Source organism: Scleropages formosus, chromosome 16, assembly GCF_900964775.1.
Source record: "Scleropages formosus chromosome 16, fSclFor1.1, whole genome shotgun sequence".
Classification (NCBI taxonomy): Eukaryota; Metazoa; Chordata; class Actinopteri; order Osteoglossiformes; family Osteoglossidae; genus Scleropages; species Scleropages formosus.
In genome coordinates this window covers 11,418,629-11,444,178 of record NC_041821.1, presented here as the reverse complement: position 1 = coordinate 11,444,178, position 25,550 = coordinate 11,418,629, and the positions used below count along the sequence as shown (strand labels likewise).

The 25,550-nt window shown below is 40.5% G+C and overlaps 1 protein-coding gene across 7 annotated transcripts in view; it reads right to left on the bottom strand.

Annotated features, from left to right (window-relative positions):
* Nucleotides 1-4,321: 4,321 nt before the first annotated feature.
* The window catches only part of kdm4c (lysine (K)-specific demethylase 4C), a 91,681-nt gene continuing 70,452 nt past the window's right edge, over nucleotides 4,322-25,550 (bottom strand). For 3 of the 7 annotated variants that reach the window (XM_029258827.1, XM_029258833.1, XM_029258828.1), the window contains exons 19-23: nucleotides 18,011-18,199; nucleotides 17,522-17,692; nucleotides 11,001-11,120; nucleotides 7,322-7,414; nucleotides 4,322-5,019 (exon numbers count right to left, since the gene is read on the bottom strand). In XM_029258827.1, the coding sequence (XP_029114660.1) occupies nucleotides 4,807-5,019; nucleotides 7,322-7,414; nucleotides 11,001-11,120; nucleotides 17,522-17,692; nucleotides 18,011-18,199 (786 nt within the window). In that variant the 3' untranslated portion in view covers nucleotides 4,322-4,806. Of the gene's footprint in view, nucleotides 5,025-7,321; nucleotides 7,415-11,000; nucleotides 11,121-17,521; nucleotides 17,693-18,010; nucleotides 18,200-25,550 lie in introns of all 7 variants that reach the window. The other 4 variants (XM_029258829.1, XM_029258837.1, XM_029258831.1 and 1 more) reach the window with 3 other exon arrangements.

Sequence of the window (25,550 nt, the reverse complement as noted above, 5' to 3'; positions counted from 1 at the left end):
CGTGTGAAAAAAACCAAACAAAAATTAGCATTTTGTAAGAGAAATGCTAATCACGGCATAGTATTGAACAAGCATAAATAAACTTTTTCTTTTTTTTTTTTAAATGTCTGCTGGAATTACTTTTTGTATGGTTCTGTATTTTCCCTCAAAAGATGCTGAAATTTTGAGTGAAACATAAAGGCCATGCTCTGACAAAGATAAAACAATTTTATACTTTAAAAATAAAGCCTCTTAATTCCATATTTTGGACAGAAGATGACCGAACCTATTCAGACATACACACAAAGACCGATGCTGACAAAAATGCAGAAGGAGAAAGGCAGGTAGAATTATTCCAAACATTGCTGTACCACGCTTCAGTGAAGGTGGTGATGCAGTGAGGCTTTTTCCCTCTGACAGCCAAATACTGCTCAAGTGAATGAACCTGAGGTGACTTACGACCTTTTGGCCATCAGAAATACATCTTATTCAGGACAAAATGGGCTGTCTTGCTGTAGATGTCATACACATATCAGCTCTTGCTCAGTTGTGTGTTTGCGGATGAGACACTTGGAGTAAGAGAGACCTAAGAAGAAAATTAAGATATTCTGCCTGCAAGTTTGAACAGACATTCAGTGTTGTTCACTCTAAATTTAGCAACGCAAGTGAAATTGTGAAAATGTAAGATGTACGTTGCTTTGGAGAAAAGCGTCTGCTAAATGAATAAAGGTCTAAGGTCATTTTAAATCTAACGGACTACTTAATAAATATTTTTTTAAAATATTAAATTATATAAAATGTGAAGTGCACTTCTGTGATTGAGAATATTTCTTTTTTTAAAAAAGTACACCAAAAATTTCTGACTTCAACACTTGTTTTGCATGTATTGTTTGGTTTGGTTTGTGGGGAAACAGAAAAACACAATATTCCTAAAGAAGAAAGACTACAGGAATAGGTGAGATGTTGGGGGTTCCAAGTCTGATGTGTTCTTCCACATCTATTCCTCTGAGAGCTGTCAGTTTCCTGTATAAATGTATTGATTCTGTCACGGTGAAGATATAAAGGTTAATGTGCTGTATATTGATCAAAATAAAGGCTCTTACTTAACTCTGCAGAAACTCCACATTCAATAACACCCTGGGGTTGCTGTTTACACCTTTGATCTGATGTAGTGTCAGCTCTGCTTTAATGCTAGCATTCCCTCCACCGCAAGGCATCCTTATTCACTGTGCTTGTTTTCACATACAGTGAGGGAAAATAAGTCCATCTTAATATGAATTGTGGAGATGCAATACGGCTTTCATCAGTAATGTACACATTCATACGCTGCAAATATTTTTCACAGGATGGTGACAATTCTAAATTTAGGTCGGTAGACCTATAGATATTAAAGTCATAAAGCATATCAGGGATTCTGAAAAAGATTCACATAAAATAAAGAGGCATGTCATAAAGGAAGATGGGTTTCTTTGAAAAAAAATTGCCATCTGATTTATTTCACATATGTTGACTTTATTGTACATGCAATATATCTAAAGCATAAAAATCTATATTTGATAATAGCATGTACTGAATAAATTGTAGAAAATAATTCTCAAACTCACTTACTTACAGTCCCTTAATTTCTTCATAAAGAAATCTACCTAGCAAAGCCTACCCACTTTTTCTGGAATTAAGACAGATTCAGTGTGCTGAAATGATAGCATCTTGTTAAATGACTCATTTAACACCATAAAATATGTATGTATACTCATCATTATTTCATATCTTAGGTTGTCTCATTCTGTAGAGCGTTTTGGAAAGTGCAGTGAAATGGAGCTCAACGGTAAATTCTGGAGACAGGGGAGGTGGTTACCCAAGACCTGGTTGCCAGGCGGGAAGATGCTCTAACTCAGCGTTGGGCTTGCTGATCCCCAGACCACTGGACGTCTCAGGTGCCACTCATACTTAACGGAAGGAGGTCAGTGTCCCAGAAGGACCTCACCGGCACGCTCTAAAAAGACAAATGAACATGTTTCATAACACCATCTTGACCTGGCATCAATCGACATCGGTAGTGTCTTTGCGAAAGAGAACGCAAACAAACTGAGGATGCTTGGACAGAAGATAGTTATTACATGGGATGATGCCATGGAGAGACAAAAAAAAAAAAAAAAAGAAGCTTATTTCCCCTGTGGCCATAAAGAGGGCTTCCAACTGAAAAGATTACACTTGTGCTCCAGATAGCTGTATTAACTCTGCATGCCTTGGGCCACCTGTTTAAGATGGATTACACAACAACAGGCATCAGGGAGGACCATCCAGGGAGATGTCCAGAGTCCCTGTGTGACCCTAACAGCATCAGTGGTTGTGTACATCCTGAGTGGACAGAGGTCAAAATCATCTGTTTCACAAGTTTCTTCTCAAACTGTAATTAATTGTCATCTTTTAGTTTCTATACATTTTATATAATTTCCTATGGAAAATTCTACCTATTCATCCTGTTTATATAATTCATAATCATTTATTTTGCACTGTACAATTTAATAATTTACAGATTCTTTCCATTATTTAAAAAAAGTTTAACTCTTCGCTACATTTTTTTTTTTATGAAATGTGCTTTATGACAACTTCATTTTACACAAAACACTATTTTACAAAATGAAAACGTGAAATAAGAACCTTATTAATTGTGGCTTGTGGAATGTTGCATGAAAATGTCTACATTTTAGAGAGCTTCTATGTTCTTACCGCGACTAGTAAAAATCAAAGTAAAAAATATTGTCTTTAGATAGAAGGAAGTGCTTGGTTGTGACCTGGAAATTCTGACAAAATTATAAAACAGGCTTACATCTTTCTCTGGATCACCAGAGACAGAATAGTTCTTTATGAAATCAAAATCCGTGCATGTTTGTTAAGCCCATGATGCAAAGCCTTTACTGCATATTTGCTATAGTAAAGGGTTGAAACTATTGAATGAGGAGAGGGGTGTAATCATCAGAAAAAAAATCTAAACAGAAAGTATCCCAATCTACATACGAAAGGACAGTAAATGTGGGTTCTATATTTAACAGAAAGGAAATAGGGATAATAATAATAATTCTAGGTTCATTACATTTAACAGGGGAGTTGCTGATTATACCTTTGGGTGGGAAAAAGGACACCATACTTCCATGTCGTCCCAATGAATCTGATTGGAAGCAATGGGAGCCAAACCATCAGCAGGCCTGCCCTCGAACAAGCACAGTAGAGCATATAAAAGATAATCTTCTTAGCCCTCAGATTAAAGTAGTATTTAAGGAATAAACAATGATTTCTGACCTACCACATGCAAAAAAAAAAAAAAAGAAAATGTTTAAAGCACAGATGAAGTCAGTGTAGCTGGAAGCTTAAATACACATCTGGTTTGGTGCAGGAGCCACTTTCCTGCACGCACAACGGCACATTACATTTGAGACGAAAACGGGGGAAACCTTTTTTCATAACAGATATTACTCATTGAAATTCTCACACTGTATTGTAAGTGGTAACTAAAATAATGTCAAAGATTGAAAATAAAACATGTAAAGTTGTTACTTTGTTAATATGTTCTAGTCAGTATTTCTCATTTCTCAGTCTATCTCATCCTCGTAATTAATGCTCATTGGGGAAAAAAAAAAGAAAAAACATTTTTAGTGGCTATCTTACAGGAACGTTTCACATTTTTAATAAAATTTATTTTATTCATTGCAGTGCTGCTCCAACAAATGTTAGCCAAAGTTCTCACTTACTAAGATGCTGCCATCTATTCTCACTTAGAAATAGCTTTTACATGTGAGGTGCCCTGTTGCTTTGGGGAGAATTCAGAATTAAGATGCAGTGTAATGAAAAGCTTCAGTCAAAGCCATTTAAAAGTCTACTTTGACTTGAACCACTCCACACATTCACTTGTTCGCTTTCGGAAAATGTGTGCATTCTAACGGTGAGGTTTTGCTATGGGAAATGTCCAAGGCAGAAATTCAGACAAGGCTGCAAAAAGCAGAATTTTTTGACATCGGTAATAAGGTAACCGTGGCTTTTAAGTCCATGCTTCCCTGGGGTTCCTCCATATTAAGAGTTGCAACACAGCAATTTTTTCCATGGGTCAGACAGTAATGACGTTAACTTTGCTCCACACAATAGTTTCTCCCAAATAAGCATGAAATCTTCAAAGTCAATATAAAGCTTAAATATGGACTAAATAAAATGCGCATTCTATTAGAAGAATAATAAAAACACACGTAAAAGGGGAAAAAAAAGTTTAATTTTCCATAAGCCTGTTAGTCATTATTTGTTTAAAAAGCTTGAATAAATTATTATAAAAGAGGATTAATTTAGTAAACAAAAATGATGCATTTTTTCCTCCAACAGACCAACTAAGCATCTTTCAGTTTTACACATTAATCGATTCCTCAAAAGAGGAAATAAACAGTAGTGGTAATGCTCAACATGCAAGGGGAAACCAAAATCAAAACTCTTTCTCAATATAAAACTAAAGCTACATACTCTTATGTAGTAAATCAAACTTCAGTAAAACGAGGACTGGGAGTGGGTGTAGTGCTAGAGAGTTTTACAAAATGCCTTGTCTCATTTAAACATACAAACAAAACATTCTTCTTATGCTTACTGTTTCTTTCTTAAAAAAGATTATCCAACAAATATAGACATCTATTTTTCTTCCCTGACAAAAGTGAAAGCAATGAGTAATCATCTAGCGAAGACAAACTCAATTTTCCTTAAATTATTATTTATAGCCATTCAATAGGTTCATTTAGTCCATCAGATACTGTGCCACATCCAGGCCTCGTCTCTCTCTCCTCTGGGACATTCTCATTTTCCCCTGCTACCCCGGGACTCGGAGGAGCTCCTGGAACTGAAGCGACTGCCCAGGTCAGCCACGTAGTCGTTCTGAAAGCGGGAGTTGGGCATCCGTTGTCTTTTCTTCTGTTCGCCGGGAATCAGGGGTGTGTGGAAGGCGTCTTGGAACCGCATGCTGGAGGCTGTCGACTGTGAAGGGAAATGGACCCCGCAGCCCAGGGTGAGCTGGACTGCCACGTCAACCGCACAGAAATATTTGGCACATGCCCTCAAGCACAGTGGCAGTTGGTGTGAAAGGTAACACACCAGGTTGTTCAAGAATGACCACGACCACCTACATACATCTATAGGAACACACAACCACTCACAATAAACACAAAGCACTAAAATATCACAGCATTGTGTTTGTGGCAGCACACATAAATGCAGTGTTAAGGCCATGCTGGTACAGCTAACAGTCACCATTACTCAGACTATGGGGGAAACTGTTTCTGTAACATACATACCAGTACTGCAGCACTTTGCTTTTATCAAATCATTTGGACAGTTTCTATTGTTCTTCCAAACTGCCCCTCTGGGGCATTACCATTTCCTCAATTCCAAACAGAAGCAATGGGTCTGAACTGGATTTATAGAACCTCACGGGAAGTGCCACCCCTGCTTCGGCAAAGTACCATTACATTACAGTTGTGGGGTGAAATGTATATTTATGTATCTCTTTTAATATCTGATTATGTTATATGTGTCAAATGAACGTCTACAAAAATTCTGTGTTTAGATATTGCCATAATATGTATTCTTGGGAGTTTTAAATATGGTATGGCCTAGAAGGGCTGGGGCTTGTGGTATATAAGTATATACTGATGTAATGCACTCTTTGTATTATTCTTTGAGATGGAGACAAGCATCTGCTAAATGAACACATGCAAAAGTAAATTTGGGATATATAAGGAGGCCGCAAGTAAAACTAAGAGAGAGGTGAGATGTTTAAGGCCTTGATTGTAGGGGCTTGTATAGCCCTTATACATGGTGTTCAGTTCTGTGTTTTATGTTATGGTGTCTGGACCTGTAAATACTGTAAAAAGCCCAGTAATATTCACACACACAATAAACTCTTTCACTTGCACTGTGTCTCTGTATCCGCAACTTTGCCATCTAGAAGATCTGTGGGCCAAATGCTCTCTCTTTCTTGCTCTCTCTCCAGCAATTTTAACCTCACCCACCAACTTTGGTGTGACACTCCACTAATCTAAATTTAAATCTATACATCAATTCGTTTATTCGTCAGTGAAAACTTGACTAGGTGAGAACAAACCTATCCAATCAGAAAAATTCTATTGACCAGCTTTATACTATTGTTACAAGGAGAGGAGGACTGCAGAAAAAGTATTTGTTCCCTTTCGAATTCTCTCTATTTTGCTTTTTTTGCATTAAATATGATCAGACCTTTTGTCAGTTCTAGTAGTATATAAATGTAGACTGGGAGATAAAAAATGACACCAGTATTGTTTTTATGCCACTTCCTTGGTGTGGAAGATAATGAAATTTGCAGTCATAAGACACAATGCAGCAGTAACACCCTAAAAAGAAGTACTTGATATTTCCTTTGAAATCGCCTGGAAGACTTTACCATCTTTCAGTCTCTGTGTTTCTATTAATTTTCATTGTAGGTTGGAAGTTCTACTGAACGTCCCCTTTTCTGTTTAGTCGGGAATGGTGTAAGTATAAAATTGCCATTGGATGCTAAGTGACAGCGGAACATGGGTGAATTATGGGTGATGCAATACCTGCAAGCCAAAAAAACAGACAGTACACATCTAGCAATAATGGGAGGCTAGATGCCAAAGAGGAGCTCAGACTCAACTTCCTACACAATTTGTTCACCTCCAATCAATAGAAAAGCTCTGCTCCAGAAAAAAATACAACAGACAAGACTTGTCATGCCAGATATGGACATGTCGGAAAGCAAGGCTCTTGATAGAAAATGCAGCTATGAAAGAAAACATTACACGCACACGTGCACAGGAAGGGAATATGCCAGCACAAACACATATAGTCTGGCGAGTAGTCAACGACACAATATAAGATTACTGTTTTAATGCAGAAGATCCAACTCTTACTGTAGTTCTCAGAATGATCAAGTATGAAATTTAATACTACAAATTTTCCTACTGCTAACATTTTTAGGTCTTGAGTATAAACTAATTTAATTCCTTATGTGTTGAATACTGCCCAGCAAAACACTGTGCAGCTCAGAAACTAAACTCTACACTGAAATATAAGCATGTAAAACACATAAGAATAAAGAGATATAATTTGGAAGCAGAGTACATTTTCATGTAATTGTACATTTTTTCGCAGTTTTTTTGAGCACTTTGGTACATTGCAGAAACAAAGGTATTTCTCACTAAGACTGTGCATACTGTATCTGCAATGAAATAAAACACATGAAGAGAGCATGCACATGGCTGCATCATAGTACACCAAAAAGATAATCACAAATCACAAGCATCTGTAAGATACTTACAAGACGTCCTTTCACTTTTTTGGGTAAATCTTCGTCAAGAGTGTAAACGTCTTCTCGTTTGGCTAAAACCTGGGATCCGTCTTCAAATTCCACCTTAAAAGAGTGATGCAAGGTATGATAATGTTTTGAAATCATTCTGTTCTGCAGAAATATTGCACCATTCCTTGCCATGGAAATGCCCAACTTCACCCATCTCTTCCTGAGACAGAAAAGCAAGCCACAGTAGACTGGGAACTGGAAGTTTATGGTGATGCATGATTGGTTTGAATCCTGAATCAAAGCTTCTCAAAACTTTGAGACAAAATGTGTTCGGCATAACATTGGGTTGCTATCCTGGAAGCACACACGCTGTATGATCAAGCAAGCCAGTCGACCTGTGCTGCATTAACCTTTGGTGGCAATGGGCCGGCAATGGCTGGGCTAGGAGCAGAAAATGTGGCGCACATCATAACTGAGATGGAATGGTCTTTACTTTAGGAGCCAAGCACTTAGGCATCCATAGGCAGGAAAGCCTTAAGAAGCTTTGAGAAGGTGGTGGAAGATGAGTCATATGACCATGCCATGCCACATCATACCTCCCAACTGCTCAGCAGCGTACTGTGCCAGCCTTCTCCAACACTCATTAAGTGGTGCTAGTGTCACAAGCCATGTTTTCCCAACTCTTTTTGACCCCTTCACCTTCTCACTCTAGCAAGTTTCCCATTGACTGGTGGCCCTACATATTTCTACTCCAAAAGGATTCCCTCTGTCAACAACCTTTTCAGCTGCACTGTGCTCTTCCCCTTTTTGTTTGGGTAGATTCTTCTTCCATACACTTTCAAGGAATAATTCCTTTATTCTCAGACCTTCAAAGTTTCATATGCCTGTTTGTTCACACCTTTATATACACGTGTATGTGTAGTATATGTGTTATATAAGTGTATGAACTGTATTCGCTTTGTTTTCTTGGGTTAACCTGACACATGCCATACCAACAATTCCCCATGTCTGTCAACCAATACTTTAAAAATGTTGAAGATGTGCAATCAGAGTGAACGTATCGAAGCACAAATCACCGATGAGCTGAGCTAATATTTTAGAGCCACGGCTAGATGTTTTGCTATGCTGTCTGCAGACAAGATCTCCTTTTTGAAGGCCAACATCTGCCATGGTGGAGCTCCTCACTTTGAAACGCAAACATGAAAGGCTTCAGGTCACATTTCAAGTCCACACCACGGGCAATTTAGCTTGGCATACTTAAAAAGGGTCTTTCTGGGCATTCGATCATTTGAAATCAAGGTATCTGAAATTTGTGCCTACAAAAGCTAACCAACACACAAAAATTCATATCTAATTTTACAAGTCCATAATGTTTTCAACTTAAAATAAGAAATTTAAAATTTGTCCTTGCACTAAAGCAAAAAAATGATTGCACTGTGTAGGAGCACCTCTGAACTGAGTTATGCTGGAAGTACTGCAACTCCAAGTTCCCAATACTTTTCACACTTTTAAGTATAGAAATTGTTATGGCTTGGAATCCTCCTACGCAATGGAGCATACATTTGGTAATTCTGATGGATTTTAAACAGAACTGGAGTCAGGAAAGGACAAAGGCTGCTGCTGTTGCTACCTACTGCAGAAGGACAGCCATTACATACCGGTGGCCAGAATGCCCCTTGACACCATTCAGAGGACAAGTTTAATGGTGGTCCGTAATAGCAGCTATCTGGCAACCCCAGGGGGTCAGCACACAGGGGTTCAACAACCACACTTCACCTAGCAGATTATCAGAACGAATTGCCACTCGATCCCGCCACCGCTGAATACGAACATAGCACGTATCATGATGGAAACCCTCAAGTTCAAGCTCACTGAGGCACATAAGAGGTGCTTTAGTGCTTACATTTACACTTGACTAATTACACCAAGTAAAAGAGAAACCCACTCTTGATGCAGTCCAAGATTTATACAGGGAAGTGCTACACACTTCAGAGGTACAGTCAAGACAGGGACTCGTAAGTACTGTACCGTCATGTACTGTACTTAATCATAAGTACTGTACAGTCAAGACAGGGAATCATAAGTATTGTACCAGTAAGATGTTCTGACATTTAATAGTTCACGCTCATTTGAGATTTAGATTTTTTTTGAAAGCACATGCTATATGGGGTCAATGTCAGCACACATTAAACAAGTACAAAAGGACAAAACCTCTGAAGAGAAAATGCTACTCGAGGCATAAAAAAGATTCCCTAAGTACAGGCAATTTCAGAACAATTTTGAATGGTTGTGGTTGTTCCTTGAGATCTGAACTTGTATCATGAGCGTTCAATGGTTGCTAGTTTTGTACGAGGTGAACCACGTTCCACAGAAAGCCGCCTCTTCCGTTTGTTTGTTATTCTCTTTATTTTTTTTATTTTGTCTAGCTCTCATTCAAAGGAGTCACTTACAGTTGAGCCCACATCCTGGCGACGAATCCCAATAACTTCATCAAATGTCATGCCGACATGTAAATCACATTTATCATATTTTTTTTCCTACAGCAATGAAAAGAAACTGCATGTGGAATTTTTTCTACTTTATTTTATAATCTCCCTCAGCCCAATCTAACATTCACTATAGCAGAACATGATAACCACTGACCATACAGTGACCTATAATACACCTAAAAACATACACAATTTACCCAGAAGCCTTTTTTATACAAATTGCACATTTAATTGCAGCTGAGAGACTGAAGTTAGCAAAATAAAATGAATCAATACTTTTATATGCGTTGTGTATTCCACCACCTTGTAACACCGACTGCTTGCTTGAGGCTCTGCTTTTCCCAAGTATGACAGAGCCACAGGATTTATGGATTAAATGGCCAGAATAAAATATCTGCCATAATTTTGAAGTGTCTGATTAAACTTCTAAATATGCGAATGTTCTCAGGTTCAGCAGATTCCAACTGAAACATAGTGATATTTAGCAGGCTTCTAGAGATCCCAAACCAGTGGGGAGGAAATAAACAGAAATTCAACAGATACGCTGCATAAATGAAATATCAACAGGGTTCACCTGAAATTATGTTTTGTCACCAGTGTTGTTTTGCCTGCTGCTGAAATGACAGATATCTCAAAATACTCCAAGATAAACAACTTGCAGTGTGGTAGGCATGTTATCAATATGGCAACGGGCTGAGTATAAGCTTCACATAATGACTGTAGTACATTATATATACAGTATTAAATGCTTAGAAAATGCATTCCCTGAAATGACAGATACAACTAACAGCCTGGTTACAAAACAGTATTTAGCAAACGAAAACACTAAAAGGTACTTTAGCAAAGTAAATATATGCATGCACATGAAGGGAGAGACACTGTTTAAATTCTATACATACCACCTACTAAATTCCCACATGGCTATTACCGACAAAAAAAAAAAAAAACATTCTTTCAAATTCCCAAAAGCCAGGGAGAGAATAAATGTGGAACTTCTCCACTCCCACACATCAAGGCTACATGCATATTTAAAGATAGGTTTTAATATTTTAGAGTGTCTTCCCTCCCAGAGACAACGTTGTGTTGCGTCCCCTCTCGTGGCACAGTCGAGTAACCCCTGCTCGTCCAGATCTGCACGGCCCAGCACAATTGTAGGAGAGCATTCACATTTACCACGAGGCAGCTGTGAACTATGAGCAGCTGCTGCTCACCTGGTACATGTAGGAGGTGTTGCAACCCAGGTACTTGGCCCCATAGAAGAGTCCGTCTGGCCACTTGACCTGCACGGCCTCTCCGACCTCGGGGGGTCCAAGCTGAACGCAGTCTCTGCTCTGAAGGCAAGAGGAGGATAGCATGAGCGCTGCTGTTTTACTTGAGGTGGTTCAGGGCACACAACCTCGGGCTTAGATGTTATGCTCCCAATGTCAACAGAAAGACTTAAAAGCGAAGGGCAGCGTTTCCCAAGACTCAGAAAACAAGCAGCTTCCAAACACAAATTCACGAGATACTACAACAAAATGACTCCAGATTGCTATAGTTTGCAATGTGCAGCATTACATGATGGTCAGCTCCATCTTACTAGGAAAGAATGATATGCAACATGGTAACTAACTGTCTTGTCAGTAACAATATGTGCATATACCAGTGCCTTAAATTTGAGTTGATGTTGCTTGGCTACCAGTTACAATTGTCTCCCTGCAACTGAAAATATTTTATTCAGCTCCAAAAAGTGTCAGTCTAGCTAAGATAAAGGTTGCCTAATTGTAGTACTGTTTTGCAGGTCCGTCGTGTTTACTTGTGCTGATTTAAGCATTAGAGCAAATTAATTCTTGGTAATTATGCTGCAGCAGGGATGTGCAGCCTTTTGTTAACATGAGACATGAAACACTGTTGGGATTAGGTGAGAAAGAAGCTTAATGAATTCAGTTTCATTAATTACCAATTACCATTTTACCACCATGTGATTATGAAGAAAGAAAGAGTACTCGTGGGGGGTGAAAATGTTCAGGTGCTAAAGGATTTTGTTCCTGGAAAGTTTTATCATTTGATGTATTTAACACTTTACAACTTATCTTAAAATAGTGTATTTTTATTTTATTTTAAAGAAAAACCTACAGTGATTGGCTATCATGTAAAACTAACATTAAACTGAAACTTTACATACAGAGTTAAATTTAAAACGGAATATGCGGGGCGAAAATGATTAAACATTAGCTTTCCAAACAGGACAATGTGTGAGGTGCAGCGAGGGTCATGATTTATTGATAGAAGCACAATGTAACAGTGTTCCCTTCGTTGTCTTTCACAGCCCCACAAGACAGTATGAATAATTTAGCTGTACAGCAACAATCTGACCTAGAACAGGAGGTACACATTATTACACAAAAAGGCAATGCCACATGAAGACATCAGTCACGCGTCTCTTCACAACCCAGTTAACGAAGTGCTGTAAAAGCAAAGAGTCTCATAATTTATGGAACTAGACACTTCTTTTTTCCCCTCCGACTAATGAACAGTTAATGCTGTAAATGCAATCTGGAAATCTGTTTAATACGAGTGTTCGCTCCTTTGAGGCAAACAAATTTGGGCTGTCAGGAGCGAACTTGACCGTGGCACTGTTGAGATCGACCGCAGGGAGAAACGGCATGGCACTGCAGCCAGGTACCAGGTTGACTCAAACCCAGCGCCCATCCTAAGAAACCTTAGTCCAGAATTTTCACACGTCACACCTCATTCTGGGACAATTTCACTGTACAGTAGTGCTTGACTGACGGATGACATCAGATCCATCACTTTTTTCAACTCCCAGCAGGAGATCAGGGCACTTAATTGTGTGTACGTAATTAGCGTTAAATGCAGGAGTCATTTAGCTTTTTGCGTGTCATTAGGTAACCCCATGAAAAGGACTATTAATCGTTAATTGTAGACAAGGATGCTGCAACATTCTCTGCCCTTTGGATTTTTCAGTTCACTTCTGCAGTGATAAGAAGTGACTAAATAAAACCCCGTTGATTTAGTGTTCCACAAATATTAATATACTGTATTTAAAGTCCCACGCATGTTCAATGAATCTATACAATGAAAAAAAAAAAAACTGCACTTATTTATTTATTTACTATATGAACCATCCTCTGTGGCCTCACATTGAGAAAAAGGTGCTCATAATTATGATTAATTATCTGCTGCTGCTCCATTTAAGCCCTTATCTTATCAAGCTATGCTGAAAGATAGCTAAAAACTAATTAGGTGACAATTTTCCTTGAGAGCTGGGGCTTTTACTTGTGTTTCAGAGAGAGAGTGTGAGCATGTGTGTGTGTGTTTGTGTGACAATGTTTTATTTTCAGTAACTACAATGACAAAGAGAACATTACAGAAAAAGGTATATATTTAAAATTAAAAAAAAAAAAAAAAAAACTGACGTCATTCAACTGTTTTATAAAACACCCAACTTTTTTGGCATTAATTCAAATATTCCATAACCGGACACGATGAATGCAAAGCAGCCAATAAATTTGTCTTGTCCATGATGGAATTTTACAAGATCTCATTTTCTGATGGCCTTGCAGTAAGTGCCAAGCACTGTCCCCCACCTCGGGCTTTCACTGAGAACGAGGATGTCTGGGCATTTTATTTATTTATTAAATTCCCATTCAGTGACTCCCTGTGGAGTGTTGGCAGGGTTAAATTCTGAATTTTTACTGTTTACAGACCTAGAATGGATTACCTCCAAACTATACGGCAAGCTCTTATCTTTCCAGTATAGCTCCCTGGATTCAAGGCTAATTCTCTGCACACACCCACATCATGACTAGGCGAGAAACTCAGCGATAGCAGATTCTGCTCCTACATTCCAGTTCATATCACAGGATACCTTATGTTTACTATTTTCAAATGTAGTCCAAATGCAGTCCTTTATGTTATAACGTAATATTTTTTATTAACACTACTGTTCCACTGTAGGTAGTTTGTTTTCCTATAAATTTATAGTACAAAGCATTTGAATTTCCAGTACGGGTGAAACAAGACTGGCCACCATGGTGACTTTTCTGGTGTCTGACAGCTCCTGGGCTGCTCTTTTCAAATGTGGTGAGTGTGTGTGTGTGTGGGTGAGTGTGTCAAATTGCTATGTTGTGTGCTTGGGTACACTATTCTGAGTACCTTAGTACAGTGTGTCCAGCATTGTAAGCCACCTTGGACAACACACACACACACACACACACACACACACACACTGGCTGAATCTGTTTGTCCCAATCAGGGTCACGGCGAGCCGGAGCCTAACCCGGCAACACAGGGTGTGAGGCTGGAGAGGGAGGGGACACACCCAGGACAGGACGCCAGTCCATCACAAGGCACCCCAAGCAGAACTTGAACCCCAGATCCACCAGAGAGCAGGACCTGACCAAGCCCGCTGAGCCACTCCTCCGCTCCAATCCTTGGACAACAGCATAAGCTAAATATAAATCAGTAATAGCAAAAAATGTATCTTTTGACAAAAAAAAAATAATCAAATAAGCTAAGAATACAGAAATACAAGCAATAATCAAGGAAAATAAGAAGTATAACTGTAACTGAGCTTACTCAATAGATTTATTCAGAACATCGCCTGCCATTTCACTAAAGTGACATGACCAGCCTCAACATCTGGAGATGATTATCCAGCAGCTGCTCCTATCTAACGTCCAGCACTGTAAATAAAAGCCTTTCAGAGGGCAAACACGCACGTGAAGTTAAATTTAAAGGCACACGTTTTGTCAAATCTACAAGGCCAAGTAAGCATTATTTGCTTGAATTATTGCATAGGATGAATAGAAAAGTGAACATATATTTCAGTAATTAAGCTATAAGAAGAGGCACTGCCATTTATATCATTAAGGGAGTTATACATTGACAAGGAGAGTGTCAATTTATAGCCCTCATCTCGATTGGGATATTGGCTAACCAAGGGTGAAGGGTGATCATAATGGTCTGGAAGGCTGGGTGTTTGAATGAATGCATACTTCACATTTCTGCTGATGCTGCATTTCCACCTCAATGCCTGGCATAAATTACATTTGAAAAAGGGTTAAAGGTTCGTAAACAGAGCTCCTGTAAAAGGACTCTTGCATCTTTGTGACCACCGTGATAAAATCTGAATCCACCATGCAGGCCTACATCTGTGTGGGGAGAGACTGTTGTTTATGATAGTGTCACTCTATCCCAACATCCATACAAGGACAACATGTCACAATAATTCATAACCTTTTCTCTGCTAACCATGTCCTGTACCCAGTGTGTCACAAATAGACTGATACGTGTGTGAAAGTCCAAGGATACAGCCTGACCACTGCTTGCTGTTTCACCAATTTAAATGATCTTAACCATGTCACACTTACCCCCATCATAACTTAAGATCACATGAATTCCAGAAAATTAATGATGGTAATGATGAATACATATAAAGTCAACTTATAAAAGGATTTTGAACTTCTTAAACACTTTCCTTCTTTAAACAAATGTCTTTTTGACAAATAGTGCCATAATAATCTTGAATTACAGCACAGCATATATTACAGTAATTAGACTATAAAAAAGAACTGCTGTCATTTATACCAATAAGGACAGTATATGTTGAGGAATTTGCCAATTTATAATCAAATCAATTGACTGAGACTTTGCCTAACCAACTGTGAAGGATCATTTTAAAGAGTCCTGGCAAAAGCCCACATTTTCTCCCCAGATTTAATCAAAATTTTAAGCCATACGGGAGGACCTGCAATGCAGATTTCTGTATCCTTGCATCGTTGGATGAGATCAAAGAAACTGCAGATTTAAAACACCAAAAAAAGATTTAAAATTTTACACAAAAATATATGATTATGACTGTGAGCCTGATCTACGTCATGTCCTTTGAAGATATCTCTGCAAGGAGGAATACACTGCAGTACAAAATAATGGACAAATGAATGCACAAGTCTTTTTGCATGCTCTGATGTAATAAATAAATAAATAAATAAATAAATAAACAAACGGCATTATTTATTATTTCAAGTGTATATGCAAATACATATATTTTCAAGGAAGTAGAAACTATACATTTAAAACAGGGTTTAATACAGGAACTGGTACAATATTTGTTGTTCGATTAAACTCGGTGTGCTTTGTTTAGGAATTTTTAGAAGAGTACAGCTTTTGCAAATGTATTTATCTCACAAGAGAGGCCGTGGCCCATCCCGCAGTCATCTGCAAGGACAGTTCCTGTCTGTCTGTGACAAGGCAGAACAGAACAGGCATAATCACCAGAGTTCCAGGAGGAGGCTCAGTGCTCTCAGAGCAATTTAAAGTCAGAGGGAAAAACCAGTGTACCACAGGGCAAACAACAGCCCTGTGATCCAGCTGGCCTGCCATGCCTGGGCAGGAGGAAACAGAAGCACATGAAGCAGACCCTAAGGTGTGCTTGGATCCAGAAAATGGCAAAAAAGGGTATGTGACAGCCTTCTATGCGCAAACTGAGCAATTTTCATCGGCATTGTACTGCATACAGAAAATTCACATTCATCTGTCAACCCTGTGCTGGAGGTATTTTTTCATGTGCCCTTCGATGAAGTGATACTGTCCATCTGACACATGAATCATGTAAGCCAACAGAATCTAATGCCATCTATGTTCGTCCCATCCAGTCGTAAGTTTGGATTTGCAAACATTTGCCATGAGGCTAAAGCTGAGGGGGGGGGGTAAGTTTTAGTTTGCGAAAGCCTGCAAACAGTTGCAGTTGAGAACCTGTTTGAACACACATCAGGGTGGCTGGTTTTGCAGCCCTGAGCTCTTTGGACCCTCACATGTTACTGAAAGTTTGCTCACTAATGGGCAGAAGACAGAGGAACAGACTTTCACTTTAGTGCCCACTATCTACTGCATACACGGTGTAGCAGCTAAAACTTGTGTACTTGCTCAATTTAAGAGACCTTCTCAGCCAGAAGCTCTGAAGGGTCTTCAAATGCTCTATGAGAGCATATTGATTTTTCAGTTTGCGAAGATATCGGTGATTTCAAAGCAAAGGACAGCTTTCTGTATAGTACTTAATGATAGACGTGAATGGCAGCTGCAAAGAAAGCATCAGACTCCAGGGAAGCTATTTCTTTATGTTGCTGGATTCTGTTTGACCTGCACATGAGGCAGTGGTACCTCACCTGAGTGTGAGCCAGGCCTTGCTCCATACCTCTAATTAAGCCAGTGGCCGCCACCCTGGTTTTCCACCGGACCGCAGAGTGCACGGCTAACTGCTTGATTCCTTCTGACAGGCAGCTTGCGGAGCGATCGCTCTGGGAGAGGCCGACCCAGGTCCCTCCTGAGAGACTCCATTCTGCCACGGTGCATCAGCGTTGTGGGCACCAACGCTCTCATGCATACAGGACAGGCCGCTGCTGTCGCCTGGGGCGGGACCAGGAGGTGGGGCCAGGGGCTCAAGCAGTATGGGAAGGAGTAAACTTCCTAACTCACATATGGAACGGCACGGGCAGCATGTGCAGCACCGGAAGAGGAACGACTAAATACTGCAGCAGCAGTCTTCCGTGAACCAGCTGCCTGAAACTTTCCGAAAGCATGACGAAGACGTCTTGTTCATAACAGTACCCACAACTCGATGACGAGGTTTTCCATACGAAGCTAGTTCTTCTAAAGAAAGGACGGTTTAATAGGTTCATAAAACAAATGTAAAAACTAACAGAGGGCTGAGATGATCAGGTGAACTTACCACAATGTCTTCAGGGAAGGTGTCATTGCTGAATGAACCATCGTCAAACATAACCTCATAGAAAGTCTGAGACGTGATCTCGGTGACTCGGGAGGTGTAGTATCTTAGGTTTTTGTGCTTTGTGATGACTGTCTGTCCCAACAAAATGTCTTTTTTGGACGCTTTGCTTTTCTGTAAAAAGAGTAAAACTATATATGTCCCATAGGTGCAAACCACACAGCTACACATCCCAAGCAATACATGTGAGGACACAAAACTTAATGTATAAATTCCATTTAGAATGTTCCTATCTAAAGATGTGCAGTGCATAGCAGGGCAGTAATTAAGATGTGGAAACAAAAAAACCTGCTAAAGTTCTTAAAAATAAATGTTAAATGGAACTGCATTTGAATAACGCATGTCAATAAAACTAAAAACAGCAGCTTCCAAAAGCAGCGGGTTGACAGTAATGCAATCTGTGGTCGAAGATCAGATGGGCCAACCACTCACAGTGCTGGAGCTCCGCGACTGATGTCGGTGACAGGTGATGAACACCACATATGGCCAGTCATCTGGCTCCATCGTTACCCCAGCGGCGTGAGCACATGTCACATGGAAGGAGGTTGGGCATCGTCCGCAGGAACACTGGATGCATGCGCCCGACACCTTCTTCACCCTCTTGCGGCAGTAAATGCACTTCTGTGGAAGGAAGAGCATTCCAGACACATCTTCAGGATCTTATTCTAACTATTCGATGCTGGCAAGTTTAAAAATAGTAGCTGTTCAAAAACCATTCTTTCTCAGGGGATTGGTATCATTACAACATTAAAACCTTTGTCGTAAATTAAACAAGGATTCCCTCTATTGTTCCTGATGAGTTTATCTACCAAAGCATTCCTCGGAAGACACAAAGTTAATTGCAGAGTGGATTAGAGGGGTTTAATTAATCTGGCAAAGCATGCCACCATGTGCAAATCAAGTACCATCAACCCCCGACCCCACAGCATGCTGGGTATCACAGGCCCTGCTGGTGTTACTCTCGACCGCCTGATGAAGAGGCCACACATTCTCAGTTGAACTAAGGTATAAACAAAACACTGAATCACTCCACACACAGACTTCTGAATTAGTAGTGATGCCGAATGCTGTTCCCGTCATGATTACAGTAAAACAATTCCATTTGTTACCAAGGAAAACATGATTATTGCCCTAAGCTCATGCCCTTGATTTCTGCACACAGCAGCCTGCGCATAATATCTCCCATTTAGCGTGATAGTATCGAATGAGAGTTACTAGCAGACTTAAAGTGAGGACGGCAAACTTCAGCTCCATTCGCAATGTGAAGTGCAATAATTAAGACATCTCTACTCTGGATGGGCTCTGAATCATTCAGCTCTCATTGCCATGGTTAATAACAACACGGACGTGAACACGGAGATTTTGACGTGCCACTTTGGAGGCTGGAACTAATTGGGACATTTAGCTGAGGGGGACTCAGAGGCGCGTATGAATCACACTGTACAACTCTGCCTAACATTTGGCCAGTAGGATTAAATCATACTTCCTATCAGAATGGCAGTGTACATAATTCACCGCATTTCAAGAATCCTGAGAGGTGTCCATTCCCCACATACCGTTTCAAAATAGCTCACTCCGCGCCCATTCCCAAATTCAGCCAAGCAAGAAAATGCCCACAGGCATGGACCATGTGCTAAGTTTACATAATTCAGGTATATAAGAAAAAAAAAAAAAACACTTTTCAAGGACTGCAAAATTTTACCGTATTTTACTCTTTACGTTTCCAAAAATTCGCTCTACATAAATGACAACAAATTAATGAACTGTTATTATTATAATGTCAGCATTTAAAGAAAAGTGCTGAATATATTTTCATTCCCGACTTTACATTTCAATCTCTCAATCAGTGCTGAAGAGCACTGTGGTTTCCATGCTGTTGCAGTGTGCTTGGCTAGAGACAGGATTAGACAAGATGTCGAAGTGAAGGGCAATTTAAACATTTCCCTGACAGCCCATCTTGGACGAGAACACAAAGGGCCGACAAGGTAATGAGTCCTGCAGGACACGCTTTGTGACAGGAGGTTTTCAAAATGAATTTTGGTCAAAATACAATATGCTCTTCCTGATTGCAGGTTGAGGCCTACAGCCCGAGCCTGTGTCTCCAGCCTGAGCTCTCGCGTGTGATCTGCCGTGTGCAGGGGGAGCACAACTGGCACTTTTGAGTGCCATGAGCAAGAGGCTTTGGTCTGGCAGCGTGTCACAGCGGGAGATACCGTGTAGAGATGCATCAGGTGTCACTACCCCTTGCCTGTGATGTGCTCCATGTAAATATACATGATGGTAGCATTTAGATTTAAAATCATTAATTTAGCAGACGTTTTCCTCCAAAGCCACATACATCTCAGAAAACAACACAGCAGTGCATCATACCAAGAGACGGAGAGCTCTAGACACAGACATGTGACTCTTTAGTAGTCAATATGTCACATAAAACCTGTTTATACAAGGTTATTTATGTATTTTTTAAATAAAAAAAAAACTAATTAGTATATCAAGCACATAGGATATCGCAGGAAAAGTGAGTCCAAAGAGACAGTATTTTGAAACCCTTCTTAAAAACTGATTAGAGATTCAGCAGTTCTGAGTGAGCTCTGAGAAAGAGGCCATTCCACCATGCTAGAGCCAGAACCAAGAACCATTGTGCTTTTGATTTTTTGATTAGCATGAGGTACACTGGATCTGCAGAAAAGCCAGTCCACAATAGTCATGTAATATTTAGATAATCATATCAAATGGCTTTGCTCGGTAGTCAACACTACTTTTTCTTAGTTGGCCAACATTATTTTTTGCATTGGATCTAATTAATTTTTTTCCTGTTTGCTCGTTTGTGAGTTGAAAAGGAGAAAGAAGAGCAGTACATGCTAGGCAAGAAGTCATTGTTCTCCGATTAAGCAGAAATTTAGGAAAAAATAATCCTAGACTTGCATCTAGAATTGTGAGACCTGACAGATGGTGTTTGCCAAAACTGTCCAGTGCAGCTTATCCAGTTATCCAGGCACCAGATCAGCACTCTCTAATTGACTGTGTGCTGCTATTGATTGAGGGTTGAGGACTGAGGGCTCTCCGGGGAGCTACAGAGCCACACACACGTCATATATTCAGCACCAGGCTTCTTTGAAAGAACTCGACAAAAAAAAAGCCCTTTTTCAAGGTTTCTATGCCTGTTTTTTTTTTTCTTCATGAGTTTTAGGCTCAGGGCTCTCTGCACTCTTCTCAAACTTGTTTGTTCAGGAGGCACCGTATTGTGTGCTACAACCATTTATCATCAAGACGAGTGAAGGCGGAACTCAACGACGGTCCGGTTACCGGAGGCTGATAAACACCCACCACTAAATCATTCATCTCCCCACAACTGTATATGACACTGCATACTCAAAACATGCCGTTCGTTTCACTTTGGTTTTACAGTATGACTCAGATGGCGAAAACGCCCTCAAACCACTGCGGCACAGACACTTGGTATGTATTTATATATAAATATCGACATATAGAATAACACATCATTCCATTCCTTTCCCTTTATTTTCCTCTCCTCCTGGTTTGTTGAGCAGCAGCATCTTCAAAAGGCTGAATCATCACCCCAGGCCAAGGAAAATGAAAATATAAATCTAGTACCAGACTCAGAAGAAAAGATGGGGAGGGAACTCCTCTTCATTTTCACATATTTCTGTATCAAGTGTTTAGATGGTGTCTGACTAGTGATCCTGTTTTCATTAGACCTTGACTCCCTACCCTCTGGACATGTCCTCCCTCCCTGGTCCTAGATCAGGAAAACAACAAACACTGGAAGGATTAGGTACTGAAGCTTTTTTTGCGGCAGTAGGCAAGGAAATCTTTCAGAGGAAAAATTACACTTCTGAGTTATTTTGTCTCACAAATAGACAGTATGAAGCTCATAATTATCCCATTGGTCCAACCAACCAACCAATATCAACAACCACTTGTCCCGAGTGGAGTTGCAGTGAGCCGGAGCCAATCCTGGAAACACAGGGCGCAAGGCTGAAAGGGGAGAGGAAACATCCTGGACGGGATGCCAATAAGTCCCTTGGTCAAGGGTACGACAACCTTGGGGGAGACTTAAACCGGCAAACCCTGAATCCAAAAGCAGATGCTTTAACCACTACACTATCAGCTGTCAATATAAGGAAAACCAATTTTAATATGTTTGAACATACAAAAATATTAATGTCCATAGACTCTTTAAGTGGTGGTACTCATACATTTTATGCTACATTTCATATGAAGAAAACGAAACACAATTTATACGTTAAATACTGAGGTTGAATTGAGGGTGACAACTTAAACACTGGTTTACTGTTCCAAAATAATTAGAAATACACATCTTCCTAGACATCCTAGTATACCTACTGTATGACACTGCATTTGAGCAGTGGTGAAGCAATCTTACTAGAAAAAAACGTCTATAATTGGTGTGGATATTTGCAAGATTGTTTGACAGCTTTCGTTTTTTGCTCCTACTCTGAGATTTAAAAGGCTACGTCAGTTTGGAGAAGTCTACAGACCATTAAACACATAAGAACGAGTAATATTACACTTTGAACATGTAAAAGAAGCAAGAAAAATATTTTGGACAACAGATGTCATAACAGCAAATATAACATTTCCTGTATTGAGAAATCACTCCTGAGTATCATACAGAAAACAGATTTATGATTACATGACATTAACTCAGTATTCATAAATATAGAGCACAACTTTTTTTCATCCTGCATTTTTCCCACATGCAGAAAGAAATATAAACTTTTCAGGAGTGACTACTCAGCACAATGTATCCTTTAAAGTGATCGTATAAGGTCAGCAAAAAGACTGAAATCAGGTTAAAATTATTGCAATGGCAGTAGAATGAATGAAAGAAATAATGCAACATTGTTTTATGTGCAAACTCACACACACACACACTCTGACTGAAGCCGCTTGTACCAAGCAGGGTCGTGGCAAACCGGAGCCTAACCCAGCAGCACAGGGCGGAAGGGACACACCCAGGATGGGACGCCAGTCCGTCGGAAGGCACCCCAAGCGGGACTCGAACCCCAGACCCACCAGAGAGCAGGCACAGGCCAAACCCACTGCGCCACTGTGCCCCCTCTTACGTGCAAACTTTCATTGCTAAGATGTACTCAACAGGCACACATGCGGAGGGTTTAAGTGTCCTTTTCATTCTGGACAGGGTGTAGGGAGGCATGGGTGTCAGGTGAGGTCTTACATCAACCAGGTCTAATGAAGTACTGGAGGGCACACCGTATGTGAAAGTGTTTTACTGCACTCTGATACCATTTTCTGATTTCACCCCAACTGCGGCACGATTAACAGCAGGGGGTGGGAAGACAGCAGGCCACGGGATGGTTGGGAGATGAGGGAGTGGGAAACTGGAGCAGACCGCTAAGCAGAAGGAGGTGGCCATGGGGGAGGGGGATCAGTGAAGCAGAGACAAGGACCACGAGACAGGAGGCGCCGCTGACAGGCCATCCCTAGCCGAGCAAAAAAGAACAGCGCTTTTGGCTTCTATTATTAATGTGCTCAGATTCAAGAGAGGAAACCACGCAGATATGTCAACCGCTCCTACTGAAAGGCGACTTGTTGCACTCCATATGAAGTCATCAAGTGTAATTTGTGGTTGGCACGGCAGGAATACACGATGACATTCACTAAGGCAGCTTCTCCTAGAGTCAATGGTACCTTTGTAAATGAGTGTGTGAGGACTGACAGCAGGGGAAAATACAATACAAAACTACAAAGAACATAACAATTATCCCTTTACCATCCTAAAGGATAACTCCTCCTAAAAGCAAACCACTAGGAAACTATTATAAAGAGGTCTATGTAGCTCTTTCGTGGTTTATTTTCCTGGAATAAAAAAGTATGCTCGGCCATACAATAAAAAAAAGGGATCTGACTGCATTCTGGGAACGAAATTCACAGCAGCGCCCCACAGTACCTCATTTTATAGACTCACAGAGCCCAAAGGAGCCAGTTAGAGGGTTGTTACTGTCGCTAAGAGGTGTGTTCTAGTAGTAGGGCTGTGAGTGGGGCGGAGCAGCCTGGCACAACAATGAAGAGTGATGATGGGATCTGATGGGTGCTGGACCCCAGTGCTTGGACAATATATTACCATGATAAATACCGCTGGTACAGGCCAGGTGCCTTAGCACCATGCCAGGCTGTTTCATGACAGACGGCTGATGGGCGGCTAAAGGGGTCACTGGAGAAACTCTACAAAAATGGACTCAATGCATGTAATAAATTACACACGACTGCACCATATCACAAATTAACAAAAAATCTGGATGCATTCCTTTAAATTTCCTTGGCCAACAGAAAAGTTTTCAGCTGCTTTATAACACACAAAAATTACTGTGCACATTAGTTTGAAAGGGGATTTCATGCTTACGCATATTTCAATGTCAGCCATAGGATGGTCCAATCAATTAATTTTGGTGTATGTTTTGTCAGACTATTATCTTTATAAACCTGAAACATACTGATATGTGCTCAGCTCTGAAAAGCACTCATGATTTCTCAAATTCCCATCATCCTTTACATGGCTTTCCCCAGATTTTTCCTTTTGTAGCTAATTCTCGCTATTATGAGCTCCGTTTCATCACTGGGATGTTTATCTGACACCTTTATTCAAAGCAATTGATGAGTTTACATTTATACATTTACATAATACTGTAATGCAGAAACTCGAGTTAAGTATTGTATTGGTTGTACGAGAGAAAGGCATCAGTGGGACTTGAACTGGCAACATTCTGGGTTAAAATTTACCGAAGTTGCAGGAACCATTAACCTCTGTAAAGCTAATAAAGTGTGAAAAGAATCCCTGTGCCACCTGCCAGTGTTTCATACTCTGCTTCCTCCCTTTTGCCAGACAGGACATCGCAATGCCCTCCTGGCCACAGGCAGCAGGAACAATCCCAATTCTCCTGAACCATGTGTGTGGCAGTCCTCTGTCCCAGCTCCCACCTCCATGCACCCTAGAGTTCTCGGAGGGAAGCTACTGGTAGTGCAGATGACGTACAGGATGTAGGTGATGTGACAAATCTCATCAGGGCCCTGTCGCTGACAGACCTGCTCTGCTGGGCACTCTCTGTTCATGGAGATGATTCAAGTGCATGGAATAAGATAAAAAATAAATCTGCCATTGCTTCACAACTTCGCAGAGGAATGATGTTCATCCATGATGCAGATGAGCTGAGGGTCACCTGAACAACCGAGAACTACATGTCTCCTCTCAGCTGCAGTCATTCCGCAGGTAACAAATGCTTTATGCACGTGTCCCGAGTCTCAACCATTCCAGAAGTCTTGTTTTAGTTAAACACATTATATACAAACTAGTTGCATTTTTGACTATGCACAGATGGGTCAGAGAGCTCCTGGTAATCCACGATATTTTACGTGTGGTAAAAGCTGCATTGCAAATAATTAGGATGTGCATTAGTGTGACAGTCCTCCAACACAGCCTCTGTTCCTTTGTTTGTTCTGGCTGCAGTATCTGGTGAGGATTATGGGGGTAACAAGCTAAGTACGGGGGCCAGACTTTTCTTCCCCAGCAACAGTTCTCAGCTCCTCCTTGGGGGAACCCCAGGCATTTTCTACCACTTAAACTGACTCCTCTCAGTCCGAAGGAGGGGTGACTCTACTCCGAAGCCCTCCCAGATTGCTGAATCTCACCATGTAACAGAAGCCCAGCAGTTCTGTGGAGAAACTCTATTTTTGCCACTTTTATCCATGATCCTCTTCTTTTAGTCACGACCCAAAGTTCATGGCCATAGGTGAGGATGGGAACACAGACTGAGCGGTAAACCAGCTTTGTACAAAGACTCAGCACCTGCTCCGCCACCACAAATCAATGTAGCCCCCAATGGACTGTTAACGTTGCATCAGTCTGCTTTTCAATGTCCTGTTCCCATTGTGTATCACTAGTGAGCAAGACCCCAAGATACTTCAACTC